Genomic DNA, 24,481 nt, shown 5'->3' on the forward strand with positions numbered 1-24,481 from the left:
ATCCGTAAGATAGCCTACACGGCCTAGGGATGGTAAGAGAACCGAGGTGAATGTCCTGAGGACAACGCAGCTGCCGCTGCTCGGTGTGGCGAGCCGGGGGAGGCCGCACGGACGCTAGCACGGGGGGCACTGGCGAGGCCCTGGTGTGCGGTGTTCTCCAGGGCCGGTGTGTCCAGGCTCCCGGTGCAGCCGTGGGCGCCGGGCCGGCCGCGTCCCGGGCACGCGTGGCTGAGGCGTTGTGGAGGGACGGCACAGCCACGGCTCGCGGTGGGGAGTGCATGACCGAAGCCGAGCCGAGAGCAGGAGGGGTCCGCCACGCCGGGCCGCGGAGGGAGGCGGCAGGCAGGCCGTCCCGCCGCGTCCCGCCGCCGCCCTGGCCGGGGCTCGCCTCGGGGAGAGCAGTCGCCCGGCCCGGCCCAGCCCCGCGCCACCGGCAGCCCCTGAGGCCCCGCCGCGGTGTCGGGGCCGCCCTGCGCCCGCTCACACCTGTTGGGTCCGCGGCGGGGCCGGGCGCGGCGGGTCCTGAGGAGGCTGCGCCGCCTCCGCCGGGAGCTCCGGGCGGAGCCTCCCCTCCTTCCCGTCCCCCCTCCCCCGGCTCCCTGAGCGCCCCGAGGCAGCGCCGGCTGCCTGCGCCGCCCGCTCCGCTGGGAGAAGGAGGAGGCGCCCCAAGCTGCCGGTGCTGGGAGCAAAGCAAATAACAGTTCAGAGCACTGGGCGCCTTTCGGAGGGCAACACCCATGTCCCACAAACAGGGTATTTGGAGACGCTCTTTCTCTCCTGACGCCCTCTCTCCCCTGACGCCCTCATCCCTCCGTTCCCTCCTCTGTCCCCTCCATCTCTCCTCCGGCTCTGCCTCTCCCCTCCGCCGCCCTCCTTCCCTTCTCCCTCAGCCCTCTCCTCCCCTGCCCGCCGGCCCTGGGTGCCCCCGACTGACTCTGCCTTTCTCCCTGCCCAGTTGGCGGCCCCCCAGGCGAGAGCGCGGTTGACTGGTGCCTCTACCAGCTCAATGGAGCAGCCGAGTTTGAGGTCTCTGAAGGTGAGTACAGCGGTGCTGAGGCGAGGTGCGTCCCCTCAACCACTGCCCCGGCCAGCAGCGTGTGGAGAAACACGGCTCGCTGGTGGGAGAGTGGCCGTGGCAGAACGCGGCAGCCGGCCCAGGCGTGGGGCCTGTGGGGTGGCAAAGATGGCGCGTGGGCCCAGGGCAGGAGGGGAGGTGGGCTGGCAGGGGGTGCGCGCCGACAGTTTGCGTGTGTGAGGCCTCGTGTAAGTGACTTGGCTGGTTTTGTTTTATTTTTTGTGGAAAGTTGGGTTTTGCAGCTAGTGGCCTAGGTGACATCAAGTCTTCTTGGCCTTGGTGTTGGTGGCTACTGGTGTGAGGGAGTCAGCGTAGTACCTGCTGGAAAGTGTTCTGGCCTTTTTTTTCCCCCCTTAACTTTGAAGAGAGGGGTAACCTGGAAAGTTTTATTTTTGAATATTCTGCGATCAGAAAAGGAACAGCATTCGGTGCCAGAGCAAGAAAGTCTTCTCTGTCTCCGAACCACGTATGATTTTGAACATGCAGAGTATTTAAACTTAGGTGCCAACCTATATTTTCCAGTATGCCAGATGGATAGCGTGCAGTGTCTGTAAGCATATTTTGGTGCCTGTTTGGAATGAGTTAAGTGGAGCTAGGACCTCATCTCAATGTTTTGGTCTGTTGGTGTTACACATTTCTGAGAGGAGTGCTTTCACTGTTTGTAAAGGCTTAAAATGCATGACAAGTTTGGCTGGACTGAAAAACTTTCCAATACTGAGGCAAGTGACACACTGTAATAGATTGGCTTCAGGTTCGACGTTAGGGAAAGCTTTTCAACAGTGAGCACTAAAATATATGGGTGGGTAGACAGTGAAGATATTTAAGGTTTGTTTCACAAACACAGGTTAAAGTGATAACGCTATAGATCTTGCCTTGGGGCAGGTGGATAGACTACCTGTTTGGAGTCTCTTTTAGCTTTATTATCTGTGATTCTGTGAGATGTGAAGTTTTATGTCTTGTTATGTCTTTGGAGAAGTGATTTAAATCCCAATGTCCTAATAATAAGCTACAGCTTGATCAAGGCTTTGGACTAAGTTTTTTTTTTCCCCCCCCCAATTATTCCGTGGTGGTCTGTATTTCAAGGTATACTTAATAGTGTCTGTAATTACACACACTTGCATACTAAAGCATTTCTCAAAATATGTTGTAATTTTGTGCCTACATGATTATTTTTTTTTGTATGAAGCTGCATACCAAACCAGATGTGATGACGATAGGTGGGGGTGGAAATTACATCCGTGTGAGGGAGTGTAATGAGTGAGTGACAGCATTTCTTAGGCATCATAGAATGTTGAAAACAAGCTTTAGGTTGGCGTTTACTTTCATTTAAAGATTTGAGTGAGTAGAATATGCTTCTTAACCTTATTTGTCTGGGTAAATACCAGTGTTTCAGCACTGCTTTGAGACTATAATGTTTTCTTCTGAACAGGTGTTTTATTCCTTTGATTTTTTTTTTTGTCATCTTTTGTCACATGACAATTTCTTTAAATTAGTTTGCTAACCCTGACTTCAGTTCAGTGTTAAAAAACACTGGCACTTTATGGATGCCCAATTTTACTCCATGACTTAAACGGAAATATTCCATGTTTTCTCTTGTTTACTCAGCACGGGAATGTGTGAAAGTCGGAGAACTTTCAGGAAACAGGCTGAAGTAGTGCAATTTGGTCACACAAGCTATAGAATCAAAGTCATCTGCAGGTAGTAAACTCCACTTATGTTAGTGGGATTATTTATAAGTATGACATACATTTTCCAAAATACATGTTGTCTGTTAACTGCCACTGATACCCAGTAACACAAAGAGCACTATAATCACACTTTGTGAAGTCAAGAACAACATTTAAAAGATAGGATAGCTGTGGCAGGTGGCTTGACCGCTTTTGCATGCCAGTGTTTTGGATAAAGTCCAAACCTTTCCTTTGCTGAAGTTTGCCTCTAAAATAACTTAAATTATACAGAACCAAACAGAATCCTTAGCTTAAAATGGATTGTTCCTATGAGTTCTAATGCAGATTTTTTTTTTTTATCCTTACCCCAGTTCTTCTTACTTTTCAGAAAGGCCACAACTGTTGATTGCAGCTGCATTGGTTAGGACCACCTAACCACTAGATATTAGGACTGCTTAATCTATATTAAATATTGTTGTGTGTTTATCTATCTAGATCTATAGATATATATCTGTATAAACATTTACATATTAATATTCTAAGATCAGAGAATCCTCTGGGCACCTCTTGCTGCTTTTGCTATTGAATGCATGCAGTGGCCTTGCAGTACTCTGTCAGACTTCAGAATTGTGTTCTGCAACATTTCTGTCTTAGACTAGGAAAGAAAATTATTCTTTTTTCAAAAATAGATGCATTAGATTAAAAACATTCATTTACATAACAGAAAAGCAAAATTGCATATTTCAAATGCAAGGAAAAATAGAGCATAGTAAGTAAAACATCACAATCAAAGCCAAGATAATCATGTTTGATTTAGTCTTGCTGCCTTGAAACAAAACCCTGTTTCAAATATTGCTACTTCTATAATTAACGTCTAAGTGCAAAATATATTTTATTCATGCTAAAGATCTCAAAGCACTTTGCTCACATTAAGTGCAGCCTCACAAAAGCTGAATGAAGAACAGTATTAGACTATCCATTTACAGGCTAGCAAAATGAAATACAGACGTTAAGGATGTGATTTTTTTATAGAAGCTGAATGTCAGCTACTAAGCAGTTAGTATTGGGAGTTCTGAAAAGTCGAATCTTGTAGTGTTTGCCCAAAATATCTAGTGGACTGGTAACAGGACTGCTTATTCCAGACCCTTTGCTTTAAGTTCCAAATCACATTAACTTGTTGCAAACTTTGTATGAGTTAAAGCATCTTTGAGATATTTTATGCTGTGAATTCTAAGCTGGCATTATGTTATTCTAGATAGCATTATAGTCAGTAATGATTATATGGTTAATGGAAAGATTTAGTCAAAAATCATATTTTTAGTTTTCACTCTTAAAGTTAGCCCATTAGAGACTTGAAATTGGTTTACAGTGTAAATTTTCTTTTCATCCATTTTGTAACTTTATGCTCCTGTGTGGCTGAAAGCCCTGTTGACATTAGTGCCTTGTGAACTGTGATGTGAACTTTCCTGTTACTTACCTTACGCTGCTCTAACATCCTCTTTTATTTCTGAGTAATTCAAAGGGAGATTTATTGAGAAGATGGATGATATGCTAGTCTGTTGTAAAGGTATGTTTGAATAATGTACTATTTGATGGAGCTGGAAGACTTGCCAACTGATGAATATGAATTTAATCATTGTCAGGTTTACCTCCAATAGCTTTCTGTTTACTGTAATTTTCAATCAAAGCAGTAAGTCTGGATTTGGTTCAATACTGTCTTTTTCATTACTACATGAATTCCATGGAAAGCAATATGATTGCACAAGTTTACAACTGAAGTAACGTCCTTGTGAGTCATGCCTTCATTAGTAAGGTCTAATTAAATAGGAAGTCTCCATCTGTAGGTGCTTTTGCATCTCAGTCCTTTTTTTGGCTGAACCAAACAATTGATTTTTTCCTCAGCCTCATAAAAAAGGCATGGTAGCAGCTCTTCTCTTAACACTTCACGGTTTGCCAACATTTCTTTTGAAGTATGATCGCCATGAATGGATGTTGTATTTCCACAAGGCCTTGGAAATTGGGTGTGCTCTACAGTTCTGGGCTCTCAGTTATCTGATTTGGAGATGTAGCAAAGTGAACGTGCCTCTTCTGCACCCCACAGTTCTGGGTTTCTCCAAAGGAAACTGAGGTGCTTGGAAGGGACTGGTACACCCCTTGTCTCACCCCAGCACACGTTTAGGACACTGCCAGCTTGCACACAGCACTGCAAGGTGCATCACAGGGCTCGCGTGCACCCAGATATACCTTCTGATGCCATCCATGTATGTGGATGATACTGTTATTCCAGTCCTACTTCATACATCCCTGTTTATACATTCAGCACCTCCCTGTATTTCATCCCTCTTTATTTTTCAGTCAGTTATGTTGGTGTTTGGTTGGTTAACTATCAGTGATGTCTGGGAGCTGCTGCAGCACAGGAAAAGGGCTCCTGTCTGAAAAATGTTATCATCATACTTTGCTCCCATTATGATATTATATGTGGCTGTCTAAGACCAGACCCAGTAAATTACTCTTTACAAGAAAATGTGGTATTTGATTATACTTCTGTTTGTTGCTGCGCAATCTGACGTTAAGTTTCAATATGAAAAGTTTGGCACGATAGACAAAGAGGAAGGATTAAGGTATACTGAAATTATATTTAGTCATATGATAGCTTTACTTCTAGTGATATTTATCGACAATAATAGTCCATTTTGTGATATTTTTATCTGTTGTTTCTAGAGTCTTTGTTTATACATGGCATGGATTTTTGTGAGAATTGTTCAGATATTCCTGTAGATTACTTTTAAAAAAAGACTTTTTGAATGACAATAAAATACTGGAAAATATAAGTACTTGTTATGAAAAGGAAAATGTGAGTGTCTTATTTACATTTCTCATTTGTTGTTTCCTATTCTGTGTTTCGATTAAGAGTTGGTTTGATTTTTATAGAATAAATTAATTTAATTAAGTACATTAAGATTATTTAATTGCAGTGATTTATAAAATCCTTGCTTTCATAGAGTTTTTATTGGAACTTAATATGGGTGCTAGAGTGTGTTGTCTCCTAAGAGTCATTGTCATTTGACCATAAAACAAATACTTTGTTAACACTTTGTTTATTATTTTCTTTTGTAGATATCTGACTGAAAACATTAGCTCCTTTTCAGTAACCTGAAAAGTGGTGCTGCTATTTGGATGAAGCTTGAAAAACAGACTAAGCTTTTTTTTAACCAGTTTTTCAGATTTTTCTGCAGTTTTCAAGGACTTCGCTCACTCCCTCTAACATGCTGTACTTGTTTAGCTAATTCTCTGGCTCTTTGGCGCCAGAAGTTGCAGCCTTCATCATCTCAGTTTCCAGGATGTGGTCTTCAGCCAATTGCCTTTTTACACTCTAATCTCCCACCGATCCTTTTTCTTTCCTTCCAGTCTGCCCTTTTTTAATATCTCTACTTACATATGCAGTTGGGCTTCCTAGTTTCTGTTGATTTCCTCAGCTTTGATTTTACTTTTCCATAGTCCTCTGTAACTCTTCTCTCTGCTAAGGGGATTGGGGGTGGGGGGGTGGGGGTCTCAGTCCAGTGACTGTTGCAGAGTCTGGCAAAGGGGTCTCCTCTCTGTCATCAGAAGTCTGCCATTTGCATCAGATGCCTGCACAGCAAATCTTAGCTCTTCTTCCTCTGTCTCTCACTATTTCCAGGTCTACAAGGCTTACCATTTCATATGATCCTTTCAGTTCCATCCAAATAACTCCTGGCAATTTTGATCTTTTCTGTGCTTGAATGATCAGAATTTCCTTGGGTGTTTCAGTTGGCCACATCCTTCAAGATGCACTCAGTATACATATCATGAAAGATGAAATCACGTTGTTATGCGCCTGTTTATGTGGGTATTAGTAAGTCAGAAATCATGCTTTCAAGTTATCTAGTCCAGAATTTAACAGGGACATATTTTATGCTCCCTCTTTCTCATTAAATATTCAATAATTTAATTTACATTGTGATTTTGTTATAAATAATAACGCTGGTGAAGTACACAGTGATTTCATTTGTGCTACAGCTTTGCTGTTTAGACTAATTTTTGTATTTAAGTCAAATGTTATCATTCAGCTTGAATAGTGATGGACAATTTAAATAGAATTGTCTGTGGTTCCAGCTGAGATGCAGAAAAATCACCAGGTCCTCACAAAGCCTTCTCTTTCATTATAGGTCAAGTCTGAAAGGCAGGGTTCCTTTATGGAGCTGAATTTTATATAGGGGTAGAGAGTACCCATTTTCTGATCTTTCCAGTTTATAAATGTGCGCAGAAATTGCCCAAGCTGTCTCAGAGAATGTCTGAATAGCTGATGTGCAGAGAAGTTTTTCCTACTGTGCCTTTTTTTTCTGTGTGAACCTGTCAAAGCTGAAAGAAATTCCGGGAAGATAAGATTCTTCTGTTTCAAGAATTAAACGCCAGAAGCTTAACTTCTGCAAATGTGAAATCAGAAATCATATGGCAGGCGATATAAGTAGGAAAGTGACCTGGTTTTAATATTCTTATTTATCAGTTCTTTTCTGTGAACTGCAGTAAAATGCATTTTTCAGTAAAATCCAAAGAGATTTAAAGCAGAGGTCAGTATCTTTTGTTTTGCATGTTGGTACTGTCTGATGGAAAAATTCCAACAGTGTATTAAGCTCATCAGGGGATTCAGCTACCTTTCTCTATTAGTCTGCTACTCAGATATAAACTTCTTCAAAATAAGGGTCAGTAGCTTGCATCTTTATGTCTCTGATCACTTAATGGTGTATGACAAAACCTCAAAACAGTGAAGGGTCTTATGTAGTAGCCAAATTCTGCATCTTGCAGTTTAAGATGAATTGTCATTGTTTGGAGATCCAGAAGAGGGAGCTACCTCATAAATTTCTAGCAGTTTTGAACTTAACAAAGTCTCCTTTAAAACCCCTCATCCTCATGGATTTTTTTTTTTTTTGGAAGACTGCATCCAGATATTTCACGTGATGCCTTTCTGGTCATCTGGTTTATAGTTTGCTGATTTCTAAGGACATCCTTAGAGACTTAGTTCTTTGATTTCCTTTGGTTTTCAGTATCAGTTCAGTCTTTAAACATTGCATCTGTATAGCACCCTAAAACCTTTGGTTGATATAATGATGGCAGTCCCTTTTATTTAATCTGCTGAGTCTTTTTAAACAGATGTTTCTGACTAGCATGCCATGGATGTTCATAGGATGTTTTCTGTAGCATGCAGGAAGAACTGTGGTGGCTGGCCTTCTTCAGTGCAACTCTGAGATGGAGGTGGCTTCTGGGCCATTGTACTACTTTTTTCTGTGTAAGGCGTGTTTCTTCTGTTTGTCCCAGTAAGCGGATACAGATAGTATTTTGAAAATAGCAATTTATAAGTAAAATGGCAGAACTAACATGCACACTACAATGTGCTTGTGCTTTCCTTCTCTCTCTTTTTTTTTTTTTTTTTAAGAGCTGCAGTGCAATTTATGGTGAGTTAATATATCATTTATGGGCTATAAAAGTAAAGGACCCACCCACTGGGGGATAACATGCACTTATTAAAACTTGTAGTGATGAAAGAAGACCAGACTTTTCTGGCCTAAAGTACATGTTAGCTAGGTTCCGGTATTCGTTGATTGGTTGAACTCTAGATTGCTCCCTGCTATAATGATAAATCACAGCTATCATACCTCTAGGTTCATTGTTGGTCATTTTGTGTTAAGAACTGATGCAGTGGTGCGGCTTTGTTTTCTAAGATAACTAGAGTACTGAGAAACAGGTGAGTCATTTTCCAACTGAATATGTTCCCTGGTTTTCGTCATTAAGAGCTAAGGAGGATACTCTTAGTATTATGAAGCTTGTCTTTTTCATCAAGAAGGGTAAATACAGCACTGTGGTGTTACTTCTTTGTGGGTGATCACCCCTGTATATTTCATGCGAATTTTGAGGTGTCAATGGAGCCTTCTTTTTCTGGAGATAAATACAGCATAGTAAAAGTCCTTGCAGTGCCACTGAAGGGTGAAAATGGAAGTATTTCATTTGTTATTGACATTGGATACTGCTGCATGTGGTGCTATCCTGCTGTTGACTTGATTCAGATTTCCAGTTAGTAGATCTAAATACAACTGCTTTCGTGGAGAGTACCAGTGGATTCTATTCATACCTGTATGTGGTATTGTCGTGTGACCTTCAGATGACATATGCAAACTGGTCTCTTAGAGCATTTAGACCTTACATGAAGAAGTTGTGTACAACATTCCAAAACATAAATGTACCAACATGAAGAACTCTGTGGCTTACTTTGGGTTATTTTGTAAAATGCTTCTGAAAATTCTTTATGTATTTTTACATGCATAGAAACATGCATGTGCACACACACACATTTTTTTCTTATGTTCATGCAAGATTTGTATAGAAATCAAAGAAAGTTAAATTAGATCAATGTACATGTATTTGACTTTTTCTTCCTCCAGGAGGTTTCAGAATAAGTACATAAATACTATTTGTTTTATATACATAATATTTTGCACATGTGTAATACATGTCTATTATAGTTCATATATATAATATTTTAAAGTATTTGTATGTTCTTAAAACTGATGACCTATGTGTATGTTTTTAAGTCTTCCATTAAATAAATTTATTTTCAGAATGCATACATTCCCCAGATGTTTTGGCTATGTTTACTTACAAGCACATTTTATAGAGGCTCATGTCACAGCAAATAGAGTTGACAGTTGGGCTGATTGCAGGAATATGCAAACTGTTAATCTCAAATCTTTCTCCACCTATTCTATTATGTAATTTCTACAAAATACTCAGAAGTATGATGCAAGAGACAGTTCCATTATTTTAATTGGAACCATTTTGGTATTGCAGTTAAAGATGATGTATTCAATTCAGAGACGATTATGTCTAGACACTAACAGGGGCCATTGATTTGACGTTCTATTCATAGAGAGGGCATGTGTCATTCAAAAGGGAGTTGTAAAACTAGCACAGTTGCATTGTTAGTGATGTGCCTTTCCATTTCAAACAACTACCATAACTAATTACCGTATTTAGTAGAGTCATCTTGGAATCCTGAAATGAAAATAACCCACAATTTATTTGAGAAATACAAATTACATTAGTATTCCTTCTCTTTATATCGAGAATAAATCCTGTGTTATGACTAGACTCAAAAATGCAAAGTAGAAGTGTTATTCTTGCAGGACTTAATGATCTCCTGTTAGACCTGTCTTATTGTGTAATCTTCATGATCTTTGAAATGTTTAATTCAGACTGTTTTACGTTGATACCTGATTTATCTATCAGATAACTCTTCTTTTTGAAGGTTCTTTGATAAACTCTTGTGTTAGCATTATAATCTGCTTTGAGATGGAATGTTTATCTGGAAATAACTCCATGCTTCAGATTTTGTTTATTTGTAAGAAGCCCTAACTTGGAGTCCTTTGTAATGATATGCAGAGTAGATGCAATCAATTTAAAATAAGAATGAGCTCACATTTGAAGAATAATTCTTATTTTTCATGAACTACAATTTGAAAAATTCTGAATCTGTTTTTTTTTCTTGAGGTTTTTCATGTGAACAGGTAATTATTTTTTGTTTCTTAATCTTGGCAAGCTGTTACTTTCAGTGTATGCCGTCTCCTCTATCCTAAACCAGGAAAGCACAGCCATTTTTTGCTTTGACTGCTTTTCCCGTGTTTCTTAGCTATTTTGCTCCCTAAGAACACTTGCCCTGGTGGAACATCCACCTTTCTAAGTGGAAGCTAAGGAGACCTTGCGGCTCTGTCGCGTGCATTGAGAGTGTAGCTGTACATTGATGTTTCTTCAGAGAGGTGCCACCATGCCTCAGGAACTTTGTGACTTTATGTTGCTTTTTGATTTCCCCTTTTCCTCATACTCCTCCACAGTAATTAAAAATCTTGCTTAAAATGTAAAACCTATGTTGACTTTTCTGGAAGTAGCAACTGTGCAATGCAATTTATTTCAATTTAAAAATGCTGCAATATTAACTTGGTATTGTTGATTTCTAATTTGATGATTTTAGAGGCATAATTGTTCAGTGACAATTCCAAAAATACACAGAGGTGTGTTAAAGGACTTGACTCACTTTTTCCTTATGTTGTCAAAACATGAAATGTACTAATGGGGAAATAGTAAAAAGGTTATTTTGGGTTGAGGAAACTGGCCTCAGGGTTTGAGCTTCTTAATTCTGTCATGAGACAAATCACCTCTGCTCAAGAACATCTCTAGCAGCAGTCAGAGGCTGGCTGTCTCTCCTATGCTGAGGTGAGTCTCTGTAGCAGCTTGTGACCTGTATTACACATCAAATGTCAGTCCTCAATGCTCTTATGACAGAAATTGCTTCTTTCTATTGCGTGCTCATAAAGTACCCAGAGCAATGCCTATGCTGACTGGGGCTAGGTAATACTGACTTTGACAGCCCTGTCACACTTGCAAAGCACCCTCACTTACAAAGAAGCTGCAAAGCATCTGACAAATGTATATATATATCTCCTCTGATAAAATGCCTGAAAGAAAGCATGTGGTTAAAAAGTTGAACAAATAAAGGAAGATTGCAAAACTCAAACTTGTAGTGACATCATCGCATACTACTATTTCTATAGGTACCCTGCCGCATTTGACTCATAGGTTTTATGTGGCTCTATTTTACTCCTTGTGTATGCAGTGTGAGGATAACTAGAGCTCTGTACTTCTCCAGACATGGAGCTGTGTTTCTTTGGTAAGATGAGTTAAATACGTAACTGTCCATGTAGGTTCCTTTCTCCTTTTCATGGAAAAAGAACAGCAAATGCTTACCTATGTTAATGTAACATTTGGGTTCAGATACACAAGTCAAGAAATTCAAAGATATAGTTCCCACAGCAACCATAATTCAACCTCATTGCTGTGAAAGCTCAAAAGCCCACACCAAATACCATGCAGAATACTGCGTGTGTGCAAGTGTGTGAGATACAGTTGCTAGGAGAGCCATAAATTTTAATTTCCAGAGGTATTTAGATTCACATTTTATTTCTATTATTATTATTACTTGTATTTTATTGAGACGGTGCAGTAATGAAAAACTGAGGAAGAGAGTCCAATTGTCTTAGTGTATCTTTTTGATTTCTTGTAATGTACAAACAGTAGATTGTATTACTATCTCTACCTTTTTTTTTGGGGGGGGGGTGGTGGTGGTGGTGGTGTTTATTTCTAAGTGAGTGATATTGAATGTGAAATATAATCTGGCCTGCTTCCTTATCTGATTCTAATTTTTCTCTTTGTTTAGCCTTATTCCTGAACCGCAGCTAATGAGGTCTATTCGTTTGCCTTCCAAGGATAAATAAACCAGATATTTTATCCGCGTTATTCAACCACATCCATAGCTTAAGGTTCCATTATAAAATATCCCAAAACATATGGAATGTATTTCTTTTCAATATCTATTAGGATTTTTTTTGATTCTTTGTTTGCCAGCTAAGTCTGCCAATTCCTTGATTTGGTCATGTTAGACATGTTTCATTATTATCACAGTTAGTGAAGAGGTGGAAGTGTCCTTGTTTTGAAATTAGAAATATGTAAATATTTCGACTGTGGTACTTACTTGGCACAGAAAATGTTTTATAAATAATATTTACAGGATTTCCAGAAGTTGGTTGGCTGAAATATCTATATGATATGTTTCTTAACCTTTCAGATCTGGCCAGTGGAGAGAGAGACTATGATGTTTGAAGATTGGTATATTAAGCCTCATTCCCATGGGTGATTATTATATCTGTAGGCTGAATTGAGCATTCATGATTTAAAAAAAAAAATCCCTTTGACTGAGGCATATGCTAATACCTCATAATTTACTTGAAAAAAAGTCACAACTCAACTGTATCTCACCAGTCATTTAAAAAAAAAAAAAAAAGGAAGTGACACAGGGAAAGGAAGGTTAATGATTAGAGTTTCTCTTCAGTAAACTACAAAAAATTTAATTTGTACTTCATCTAGTTTTTACTGGACTGATTTTTCTCAGCCCTCCATCACATCTTAGCCTGCAATATGAGCCCTTTTATGGACAGTCTGGGCAGAGCTGAAAGGCTGATGGGATGTGAAAATGTTCTCCTTGGGAAATCTTTGGATCCTGCCCTTTCCAGATAGTTAGGCAATCTGCTCTAGGAAACCTGTTTTGACAGTGCCTGTTATCTCTGCTAGGCAGAGTCCTACAGGGACTGTCACAGCCTACCTCAAAGCCAGGGTTAGGGGAATTCACTCTGCAGCCCACCGCCTTCCCAAAGCTTTTATTGTTCTGTTTCATTTTGTTCAAAAGCTAGTTATGAACTGCTCACGTACTATTGTACATGTGTTTAACATAAAGTTGTTAGTTTATATGAAATGCAGGTTTCCTTGTGTAAGAATTACAAACTGAAGTTTGAACTCCATCTGAAAATGAAAACAAAACATTCCCAGTGACTCAACAACTTCTTAATAGATAAATGTAGAAAGATTAGTTAAAGTCTGTCTACCCTCAGATCACGAGTTGGTTGGTCTTTCCACAGGGACTTCACTGTTTCTGAATTCTGTGAAATGAAGAAGGGGTCTGGGTATTGTGAATCATGGGAATTCTTCAAGGGGCAGGCAGAGTGCTGGAATTTGAGTGGAATCTCGGATAAAAAATCGGTTTATACGACTGTATGTACTGCTGAAACAAGACCCTTAATAAAGCGAGTACCTGGGATACAGGTTTTGTGTTAAGAACTTTGTTGTGGTCATAAGCTTGCATTGACATCCTGATGATGTTTCTTGCTCCAGTGTATCTAGCTAATATTTTGGCGCTTTCCTAAAGTGTGAATAGTTTCAAGGGTGTTTTAATTTTCTTCTGTTTATCCCCTTACACCTAGTAGTTCTGGTGTTAGTATTTGAACTGAAATATATAAGGACAAACTTCAGTGGAAACGAAGAACTGCATTGGGGTGATTAGAGGTAATTGAAAAATAGGAAAACGTTCCACTTGAAATCGAGCTATTGCTAGTAAATAGTAATACATTAGGCCCAGCAAAGTGAAATGCGCAGTCAATACTGCCAGGGATTGCTGGTGATCTTGGTGACCTCATTTTGTTTTGAGGTGATGGGGATCCTGTGGGAGAGAATAGCTGAGCGGGGAACTGCTTTCTGTGCAGTGGCAAAAGTTCTTGATGTTGTGAACAGGGTCATAGTTTCAACAGTTACTGCCATCAGAGGAGAAAGTTGGTGTAACTCTACTAATGCATATATTTTTCCTCAAGCATGTATCTTCGCCTATGCATATATGGCCCCAGAGACGTGGATTTCCTAATGGAACGTAGGACTTTGATGAAGGTGGATGGCCATGTCACCTTGCAGTTCTCAGTGGAGAAGAAAATCTTCCTCGGTGGGATTAAAACATCTGCTTGCGTCATGGGCTGTTAGGTGTGAGATATGATTTGACTTTAATTTGTTAGTCGCCATTAGTAGATGGAGGGTTGGTATGTAGAATACAGCGTCGCATCTGTCAGGGATTTTTGTAATTTCATTTGAAAAAAAGTATTTTTGTCAATTACAATTAGCTGGAAAGAATTTATGAAAAGTTTCTGCAATTTTTCAGTTTAATTTTTCAGAATTGAGAGTATTTTACGTCTATCTGTAATCATTTATTTTGTCATCCGGTCAAAATTGCAACAAAGATATTTGAATTATATTTTTTAACTCTGAGAGAGGTTTTGCAGGGTAGTGCTCTGTTACTGAAGCTGAGAGTACACTTTTGCAGGTTCATATTTCAAGTTTCCAACTCTGACCAGCTTCTAACCATTGAGGCTAAGTATGATTTTTTTCCTGGGTTTGCCTCAGGCTGATTTTTCACAGAAAATTCTAGTCAAAACTATCTACTTGGATTTGAGCATAAACCTTATAAGAAAATGTCTAGTATCCTTTTGCCCATTAGAAAAAGAATTCCATGAGCTTTTCCTTTGAAAAGCTCTAGTACTTGCATGCTTTGAAGCAGGATCTTCAATTTGACAAGGTGAATATAGTCAATTTGACTATATCCAGCAGTGTTTTGCACTATCCCTGTGAATACCTACTCTGACCAATTTATAAACCTCTGAAAAATGACCACTCGAATAATCGCATTTAAGTGCTGCTAGAGGTGGGTAGATAGTTTTTTTTCTTTTTTTTCTTTCTTTTTTTTTTTTTTTTTGGTCTTTTCTGGAAGTTCTGTATACAGTGACTGTTCCCCAGTGCAGAACAGAATTGACCTTTCTCTAATTGCAATTCTGGTCTGATTTGGATAAAAGCTGTTTTTTGGTATTAAAGTCCTACAACTTTCTGTTCTCTCTTTTGAATGGCATTGGAGCTTTCTGTTTGCTGGAGGGAGGCAGAGTGAAGGAAGAACCTCTGTCTGTTTTGTTACAGAGGAGGAACTGGCTGTCAAGAGTACCTTGGAAAAGGATATGGGGGAAGAAGGAATGGACTGGCACTGCAGGGCTCAGGTGGAAAGGAAATCAACACTCATGAGTGTGTGGAGACTTGTAGTACTTGGTAGTCATGGTTATGTGATGGAGCTGCCTGAACAGAGACTGGGAATGGGGTGAAAGCACAGGAAGGGTCATTACTGGAAGGGAAGGAGAGACTGGGAGATCAGTCTCCTGCAGAGCCTAGAGTGCAACACACCTTACTTGAGTACTGCTTCACTTCTGATGCTAGAAGTCTGCATGGCATCATTGCTAGCATCAGAGGTGAAGCAGTACTCAAGTACTCAAGTAAGTAAGTACGTACTTTGATAAGGTGCTTGTGGACCAGCTCTTCAGTAAAAGTGCAGACAGGCAAGCTTCTATAGACAATAGTGACCTCCTTGGTTCAAGAGACAGGGAATGTGCCAGTAGACCTTATGATTTCAAAGTTGCAAGTGATCTGTGAAGGTATTAAGTTTCCTCTCATCTGGTGGAATGTGTTTGATTTTTTTTTTTAAGAACTTGGAAATTTTATACCTTTGAATAACTTTTAAAGAACACTTCAGAATTGCCATATCAAGCATGCAATTGCCTGTGCAGCCTAATTTAAATACCCTATGTTTACTCATTGTAGTATAATAATGACATGATGACTGCTGTTTTAATTTTCACCCTGTTGAGCAGATGAATCAGAACAGTGAACTCAAGAAGGCTGTTCTGTAGAAGCCCTGTCTGATCTATGGCAAAAATTGGAAGACATGTTGTCAGCATTTTGGAGAGCTGGAATCTATCACTGTCCCTGTAGTGAGGTTTCCGTGTAGGGTGAGAAGCAGCGCACTTTTAAATGTGTTGTCCCTAATCATTTTAATGTTTAGATATCTGGGTTGGGATGCTGAATTGCTCAGTAGGCACTCTTACAACTAAGGTCAGTGGAAATCTGTCTGTACAGAAGGGTATAAACAATATGAAATATGTAAGTGATCGGGCCACATACTGAGTAGTGGAGAAAACAAGACAACTGCAGGTATGACATTAGCTGAGCTATATCTGTTGTGTGTGTTGAAGAAAGTAAAGTAAAAAGTTTCAGATGATCCCAGCATGTGCCAGTTACAGAGTTATGTACATTCTGGCATTTTTTTGTTTCTGGTTGTTTGCATTTGCACTGCTGACAAATGACTTCTTAAGAATTGTGTGTATGAGAGAGGAAGAGAGATACTTCACAAATAAATAAAAAATCATTTTTGATGAAAATCGTTTGCTTTACAGAAATGTTTAGCATGAAAAAGAGTATATTAAGTTGAAATAGTTACAATATCTTCCCCTATAGTCTCTTGCTAATTAAAAAAAATTTGTTCAATCATTTAAACTTTTTTTCCAGTTGCCTTTAGCTACTTGGAAGTCCATACAACTACAGAAAAGCAACTGTGTGAACATAGAAAATAAAGAAACGTACTGGAGGTTTTGAATAAATACCCATGAATTGCTATAAAAGCAAAAGTAAATGAAAGGAATATAATTTTCACAGGTCTGTTTCAGATATATTAATGTTATGTCATAATTTTATGTGGTATTAAACTTATAGCAATAATTGTGAAAAATACAGTCAAATTCAGACATCATGGTTCACAGGAGACTAATAATATTTAAAGTTTAGAAAATATGAACTAGGTCTCCATTTGGGAAAGTTTAGCTTCTGTTCCAGTCTTGAGGCTTTGGATTCATTTCTAATTGAATGCAAAATGGAACTGAAGTGAGAGATGAATCTTTGGATTTAGATGAGAAATAAAAACCTTATTACTGTGTTCAGGAGGTTGGCATACCTTGGAGTCCCTCCATTCTGCAATGGTGAATACTTAATACATACAGGAATGTGAGTGAAGGATCTGAAAACTAAGATACAACATAGCACGTTGACTAATATATTATGAAGTGATACAAACAATTTAAATTGAACTTATTAAATTAGTGTTGCTTTCCTATTGTGTTTTTTCACTTGATTGCTAATTTGCAAAATTCAGTAAATCTCCGTATCTCTGTCATGATTACAAAGTCACAAGGTTCTGTTGTAATTGTCTGTGGCTGATAATGATGAATATTTGAAAAATGCATAGTTACTTTGCTTTTTTAAATAAAGGAGAAAATCTTTCAGAAATTAATTCTATCCTAATGGTAGTCAATTTAGAACCTGCTGAATGCTACAGTAGAACTTTCACGGACTTCAGTAGGAGCAGAAATCTGGCTTTCCACATCAGTTCTTGCTGATGAGTCGATAGCTGTTTTTCTATAGGGAACAGTCATAAAGTATTGCTCAAAACCATGAAGTAGTAGCTACCATCTTTGTTCCCCTCTTTGGGGTGGGATTTGGGGATAGAACATAGATACCTCTCCTTTCTGAAAATACTGAAATGCCTGTTAAATCACAGCTTTTCAAATCCTCCCAGAGGAGATTTGCGTAGGGTTTTTAAAATACATGTAGTAGATGACAAGTAATAAAATCAGAAGGGTTATTTGTTGTATTTTTATGGTTGAGTCTGTCATACCATATTTTCAGACTTGTCAGTGGACAGTCAGCACTGCCTGAAGTCTCAGAGGTCAACATCTGAGCATGGTGGAATGGCTATGCTGCTGATTGTAGAGAGGGGACTTAGCTTGCATTATGATGATTTACGTTATTCAAACGGGAATTCTGATTGCTACAGCACAGATGACTTATAATGTGACAGGCATGTCATGTATTTAATTATTAGATGTGCTGTTAGAAAAGGAGCTGGGGTGACAAGAGGTGTAGTATAGCGCAACCAGTTCTGCAGTGCGGGACGTGCTGGCTCTTACCAAACTGCGTTGTGCTGGCCCACTGGGTTCCTTTGCCAGCCCGTTATGATGCAGCTGATCAGTTAATGGGAGATTTTCTGTTTGATTTTCCCAGATCAGGTACAGTGATTTGGCTTTTAGTAAAGTAACAATACATCATGTATAGAAGGAAAATCTAACTGGTAGGCAGTATGTGGTAAGGTTTAAGCTCTGTGTCCTTCAAATAATGGGGAAAAAACAGCAACAGATGTGCAGGATTTAAACTTGTTATTATTCTAGTGCTCTGGATATACACAGATAATTAAAATGACATTTTTTCCAGTGTCTTAAGTAGCAAAGAGTTTGATCTACAAATATCTTTTGATACTGCATTTGTTTTTTGTTCTTATATGTTGTTAGGTGTTTGTATTCCTCAAGGCATGTTTTTTCTGAATTACACAAATATTTGTACAGAATCTTATGCTTTTTTTTTTCCAATCTTTTTTTATTCTTCATTTAATATGGTTAGAACTGTGACTGTAGACACTTTTTTTCCATGTTGGCATGTAGAGGATGATACCTTTTCTTTAGTCCATCATAGTAACACTTCTACTCAACAGTCAACATGGTTTCTTTGCTTTATTCGAAGTCCTGGGGAAGTATGGTTTCAATAGTATGGGCTATCGCAGGTCTGGTGATATGTACAGAAAATGGAAACTGCTGAACTAAGGCTGCAATTATTATACATTTTAACTGACTGTAAAAATATTTTAACTTTTCTTGAAAACATGATTTCTTTGCAGGCAGATAGGATGATTAAACTCATATATAATGAATGCAGGTAGCACCCGTACAAAATTTCATCCAGCTTTATGAAATCCTGTGAGTCTTTGGATCCAGTTAGAGATAGAGTTCTTGTCAGACAGTGATTGCTGTGCCTGGTTGAGATAGGCTTTGTGAACATAGACTTCCAGAGTTGGAAAGCAGCTGTGCCAACCTACCACCCCTATCACCTCCAGCTGCTCAGTAGGATTCAAATTTCTCATGGCATCATGTGCAGAGAAATCTAGTCTAATTGTAACTTTAATGAGCACTACTCTGACATTATTTAAAACTTCCCTCTCAGCATGATACTGTGTAAATATATGTACTAGATTTTATGCAAAGACTCAGGGCTTAAGTCTCCAAACATTTCTGAGTACACTGGATTTCAAGGGCAATTGTCTGCTTTCGCTATCATGGTGTTTTAAATATCAGGGACAACCTTTAATAGATTTTTAAAATCAGTTATTTTTAAAAGAAATAACACAACCCTTATTTTACAGCTTTTTTCTATGTATACTGTGTACCTCTACACCTGTACTTTTTTTTGTTTGTTTGTTTAAAGAAGTTTTCAGCCTTTCTTTTTGCACAGAATAAAAGAAAGTGTCTGCCATTTATGCTGGTAGGAGGAAGAATGTAAACTCTTTATTCTTTAGATAAAACTCTAGCCACATCTAGCTTGAGGAATCCTTTAGGCCTGCTTATTTGGTGCCCTCACCATGCCTTGCCTTGGTACGGAAATGTCTGACAGAATCGTCAGAAATCACCCAGCCCTTTGTGGATCTGTACATTTGTTTTCATATAAAAAAGCAAACCAATGCAACTCAGGGTTAATAGTCTTTATAGCAATACTTATAATTCTATTTGTAGGCATTATCAAAGTCTTACATTAGTTTGTAAAATGCTTCTTTGTTATTTTTTCCAGTCCTTTTATATAGTATAGTAATTTTCTGTGGATAAACATGCAGCAGAATATATATATATAATTGTATTCTCTGTTTTATTTTTTTCCTCTTAGCTCTACTTCTTTGCTGCTTGACTAGACATGCAGTAGTTTACTGCATTGATTACAGTTTTTACATAGGAATATTTATGGGTAAAATTTGGGAAATATAGTTGTAGATTGAATGTAGAGTAGAATTTTGCAGTTTTATTTTTGTATAATTTAGATTCATATCTACAAATCAGGAAAATGTGGTTTACTACCTAGGAGAGATGAATATAAAATTAAAGTGTTGGAAAGATTGTCCTCAGTGCAATTGCAAATTGTCACTACTTGAAAGTTTATGTTTTTATTAGACAAGTTTAAAAACCAGCATTAAATTGATAGTAACTTGCTGTTGAAGGGAGGTGTTCAGTAACTTTCAGGAAAACTAAAAAAAAAAAAAAAACCAAACCACACCCTTTGTTGCCATTCTGTGCTAGAGAAAGTACATGGTTAGGAAATACTGTTTACACTGGTTCTTCTGTGTGAAGTGTTGCTGACATTGTTGGGATATATGTGGTGAGTGACCTTTGATAAATTAGGGACTATAGCTGGACTTTTTGATGACAGTTGGTATGCATTTGATCTATCTGATCTCTAATATTAAGATACTACCAAGATAATTTAAAAATAGTTAATATTTGAAATATTTATTCTACTTTTTGTTTCATGATTTCATTTATGAAAGCTTCTGTCGGCAAAAGTTGTCACTTGTTGCTTTGATGTCACAGCACCCGGCTTTCAGAGAGACACTGAAGGGAGGTGATTTTAATGATTTAGTACGGCCTGTTTCATAACACAAACTGTGGATTTTTACCCAGTGATTGCAGCATTAAATGAATAATTTTTGATAGAGCTAGGGAATAATTATCTTTCTATGAAGACAACTTTTAGGCCCCAAACTACATTATTCGTCCTACTTTCAGTAAGAAATAGAGATCTTGATTTTATGAGGAGGCCTGTGTGGGGAACAGCAATGCTCCTGTTAAATTGTATGTTTTATAACTAAGGACCTTAACGAGCAAACTGTTGGCTTTACTGGGAATTTGCTTGAGTGAAAATGGAAAGGATTTGGCTCATTTACTTTCAAATACCTAGGTGTATAGACATCATTTTTAGAGTATTAAGATGCTTTATGATATTTCTCTTTGCTTTTATCCCTTTTTATTCTGTATACATCTGTTCAGTATAATTGTACATTCTGGATGCTTAACTGAGCTTGGTTCAATGACTGGTGCTCACATTGAGTGGTCTTTTACTTCAGTTTTCATGCATAGAAGGAGAAATCCAGTTCTGTGCTTCCTCATCAATTAAGGTTACCACAGTATTTTAAAATCCTACCAACTGGTAGAGTGTGTAACTAGTAATGGACAGTTCCCATAAGCCACGCTCACTCTGTTTCTACATATTGCACACCACATCTTTGTGGACACAGCCTAATTTGCATTATGATTACCTACTCTTTGTCCCATTGTTCTTTTGTTATGTGCTAAAAAAGTTACATATGTAACTCAAGCTCAGAAGTGTTGTGACTGTGAAATTTATTTGAAATGTTGTTCTAGTAAAACCTAATATAAAATGTTTACTTCCATAGGGATTGCTTTGAAATGTGGAACATATGTACTACATAGCTTCATGATGAAGACTGTGGGGAAATTTCATGAGATTTTAGAATACATTTGAGGCCAATTTGTAAAATAACCTAGGCTGTAGATAGTACGTGTTTATTGAGTAATTCTGTCTGATCTCAAACAATAGAACATGGAGCTGCACATCATCTTCTTCCAAGGAAAGCCCAAACAACCTTGGTGCCTCTGCCAGATATTTCTGATTATCAGTCAAAATCCTGTCTTTGCCAGGAAGGTCATAAAACTCCTTTTTGTCAGGCTTTTGCCCACAGCATGACATCAGAATGCTTCCACAAATGAGTACTGATTTATTTACTTTTTTTCCTTAACAAATTAACTTCAGAAAGAGAGATTTCATTGCTGTGCACTGAAGATCTTTGCACTTGCCTTAGAGCAACTTACTGAGGTATGGAGAGGTTCTTATTTCATGGAAAATGCCTTTTCCAGTCTCATCTTGGCTACAGAAGCCTATCACTTCTGGTTCCAATTCTACGCATTAGTATAAAAATTTGAGAAATGCCACATGAATGCAACATCTGTCAGCATTTATCAGTCTTGCTAGTCTAGCTGATATTAAAGCCACATGATGATTTCAGATTTGCCCATATTGGGCCAATAGGGCATTAAGGGAGAACTGTGCTGTTTTCCTCATAGTAACCACTTTACTGCATTACATATTAATTATCAGACTCTTAAATGATTTTTTTTTTTTTTAATTAACAGCTTAAAGGATGTGTGCTTAGAGAAGTCCAAAGATTCCTGTCCTGTTTGTATAGCTATTTGTTGGTTTGTATTTAGAGCTTACGGTTCTGTATTTGAATTTTAGAAGCTGAGAATCGAGTTGTTCTTAAAGGGGTGTTGACTGTATTTTCCTGGCCTAATCTATCAGTGCTGTGATAACTGAATCATGTGCATAAATTAGCTGTTCTAAAATGAGGAAAAAAAGCCTTGTACAAGCTGAGAGGGTTCATATTGCTATTTCTCAAGTGTGTTAAAAGGAGAAATTATATTAACCTGTTTTTTATAGTTCAGTCTAGCTACTTTATGTTTCTACTCAGAAGCCAATGAATAAATCATAAGTGTTACATATGTGTTAATCTAACCAGATCCTCAAGAAAGAATAAGTAGAGCAGCTGTTATTTTTACAGCTGTAGCTCATAATTTGAGTGCTTTCCATTTAGCTAAGTATTCAAATGCTGTCTACTTAAATATAGTGCAGAATTTAGGCTTGTGGTAAGTGTATTGATACAATACATCAAGCCTCTCTGCTTCTTCTGAAGCTGTAATTTTGTATCTGAAACTAGCTTTTAAACTAGTTCAAAATTAACTTGTACCATGATCCCTTTGGAGAAGGCTTACATCTTCAGATGTCTCTGCAATGCCTAGTTCAATTGTCAAGTTGAAGCTCTGAGTTACTCTCTCAGAATAAGTATTAAATAAAAATGTTAAACTCTGGCTTACATGCAGATCTTCAGTCCAAGGGCATGGCTGCAATGAATTCTCAAGACCTTTGTTCACTGAGTTAAATCTGTACATGTTAAAGGATTGACCTCGTAGATGTTAAGGGGGGTCTAAGTTATTCTCCACTAAGCCATGAATAAGTTTTAGGTAGGTAGAGCACTTGCTATTTTGCATTAGGAAATGATTATGCTCATCATTTCATTCACATAAAGAGCAAAGTTTGTGGCATTTTGGCTAGGTTTTTTTCTTTCAGGACTTAGATGGTGACCCTGCAAATTGGTTTCCCTAAAACTTATTTATGAAGGAAAATGAGATATTCTATGTGCGCCATATATGGTAAGTAATTACTGGTTTACTCAGTTGATTTATGTATAAAATATTGTTGTTAATTCTGCATTTAATTTGTCTCAAGTGAAATTTGTTGTAATGACATGAAAACTCACTTTCTAGCTGTGTCCCCCTCTCCCATAGATACTACATTTTTTGGTGGTACATTCAAGCTTTTAGAGGAGCTATCAGTAACTCTTCATGGTAGAGATAAAATGCTTCTGTGTGTTTGAACAAAAAAGAGTGGGCTTAGAAACAATTATGGCAAACCAAAATTTTTTTACTAAAGTCAAAGGAAAGGAACAATTTGTTATTCCAGAGGTGCAGTGTTGTGGCCTGGTGTATTGGGACACCAGAGAGATTTCTGTTTAACTTTGGCAGCTGGTAGCATTATGGTTATAATTCTGTTAATAGTCAAAGAAAGGCTGGGAGCTATAAATAAAATCCGATTTGCTAGCATACTACTAAAGTACAAATATTCTTTTAATTTGTTTATTTGGTACTCTGTTCAACTGTATACATCATTTAAATATAATCAGTAATTCTTCAGTCTGTAGGAATTCTTTATGTAATCAAAATGAAATACTGATATGATTGCTTTTGGAAGATGATGATTTAGAGCTAGGAAGGAGGCAGAAAGCCCTAACACTTCCTGTGGCTTCTAGTAATCGAACAGGTAGCACGAGCAATTTGTTGATGAGTGATGTCCATATATAAGTACGCTTTATGCCCAATTAGGTAACAGCTGTGTATCACTTTATCAGTGAAGGGAGGAGCCGTAATTGATTTCAGAGTGTTGGTACTGCACTCTGAATACCTTCAGAAGATATTTTTATGCTGGGCCTGTGAGTCAGTAGCCCCAGGAAGAACTTCACTGCTGATAAAATTCTGTCTGGGAATCTCTTGCAGCATAACACCATAAAATCAGCTTTGCTCACTGCAAATGCTGTGTTCCTCCTGTTTCACCAGGCTGGGGGAAGCTGACACCATCAGCTGCCCTGTCGATGAGGAGGATGATCTAACTGTGATCTTCCCTGTACTTTTCTGTCCCAGTCTGTGCATGTAACAAAGTCCCTTCATATCCTGGCCCTTTGTGAGTATTTATTAAGGACACACGTGTGCTTTGCTGGAAGTGCTAATGTTTTCTAATTAGTTGTGGAAAAAACCCTATTATTTTGAATAGCTTTGTGTAGCTGTGCTTCAGTTCTTTGGAAGATGACTGTTTCTGTGCCCTTCAGTGACTGCGGAGCCCTTGGCTGCTTCCTGACTGGCCACTTTCTTTG

The 24,481-nt window shown here is 38.4% G+C and overlaps 1 protein-coding gene across 2 annotated transcripts in view; it reads left to right on the forward strand.

The window, feature by feature from the left end:
* Positions 1-722: 722 nt before the first annotated feature.
* PPP2R2C (protein phosphatase 2 regulatory subunit Bgamma) overlaps positions 723-24,481 on the forward strand; it is a 201,576-nt gene continuing 177,817 nt past the window's right edge. Inside the window, exons 1-2 of one of the 2 annotated variants that reach the window (XM_074865706.1) lie at positions 723-753; positions 956-1,036. In XM_074865706.1, the coding sequence (XP_074721807.1) occupies positions 738-753; positions 956-1,036 (97 nt within the window). In that variant the 5' untranslated portion in view covers positions 723-737. Of the gene's footprint in view, positions 754-955; positions 1,037-24,481 lie in introns of those variants that run through there. The other variant, XM_074865711.1, reaches the window with a different exon arrangement.

This window comes from Strix uralensis, chromosome 4 (assembly GCF_047716275.1).
Source record: "Strix uralensis isolate ZFMK-TIS-50842 chromosome 4, bStrUra1, whole genome shotgun sequence".
NCBI classification, from domain to species: domain Eukaryota; kingdom Metazoa; phylum Chordata; class Aves; order Strigiformes; family Strigidae; genus Strix; species Strix uralensis.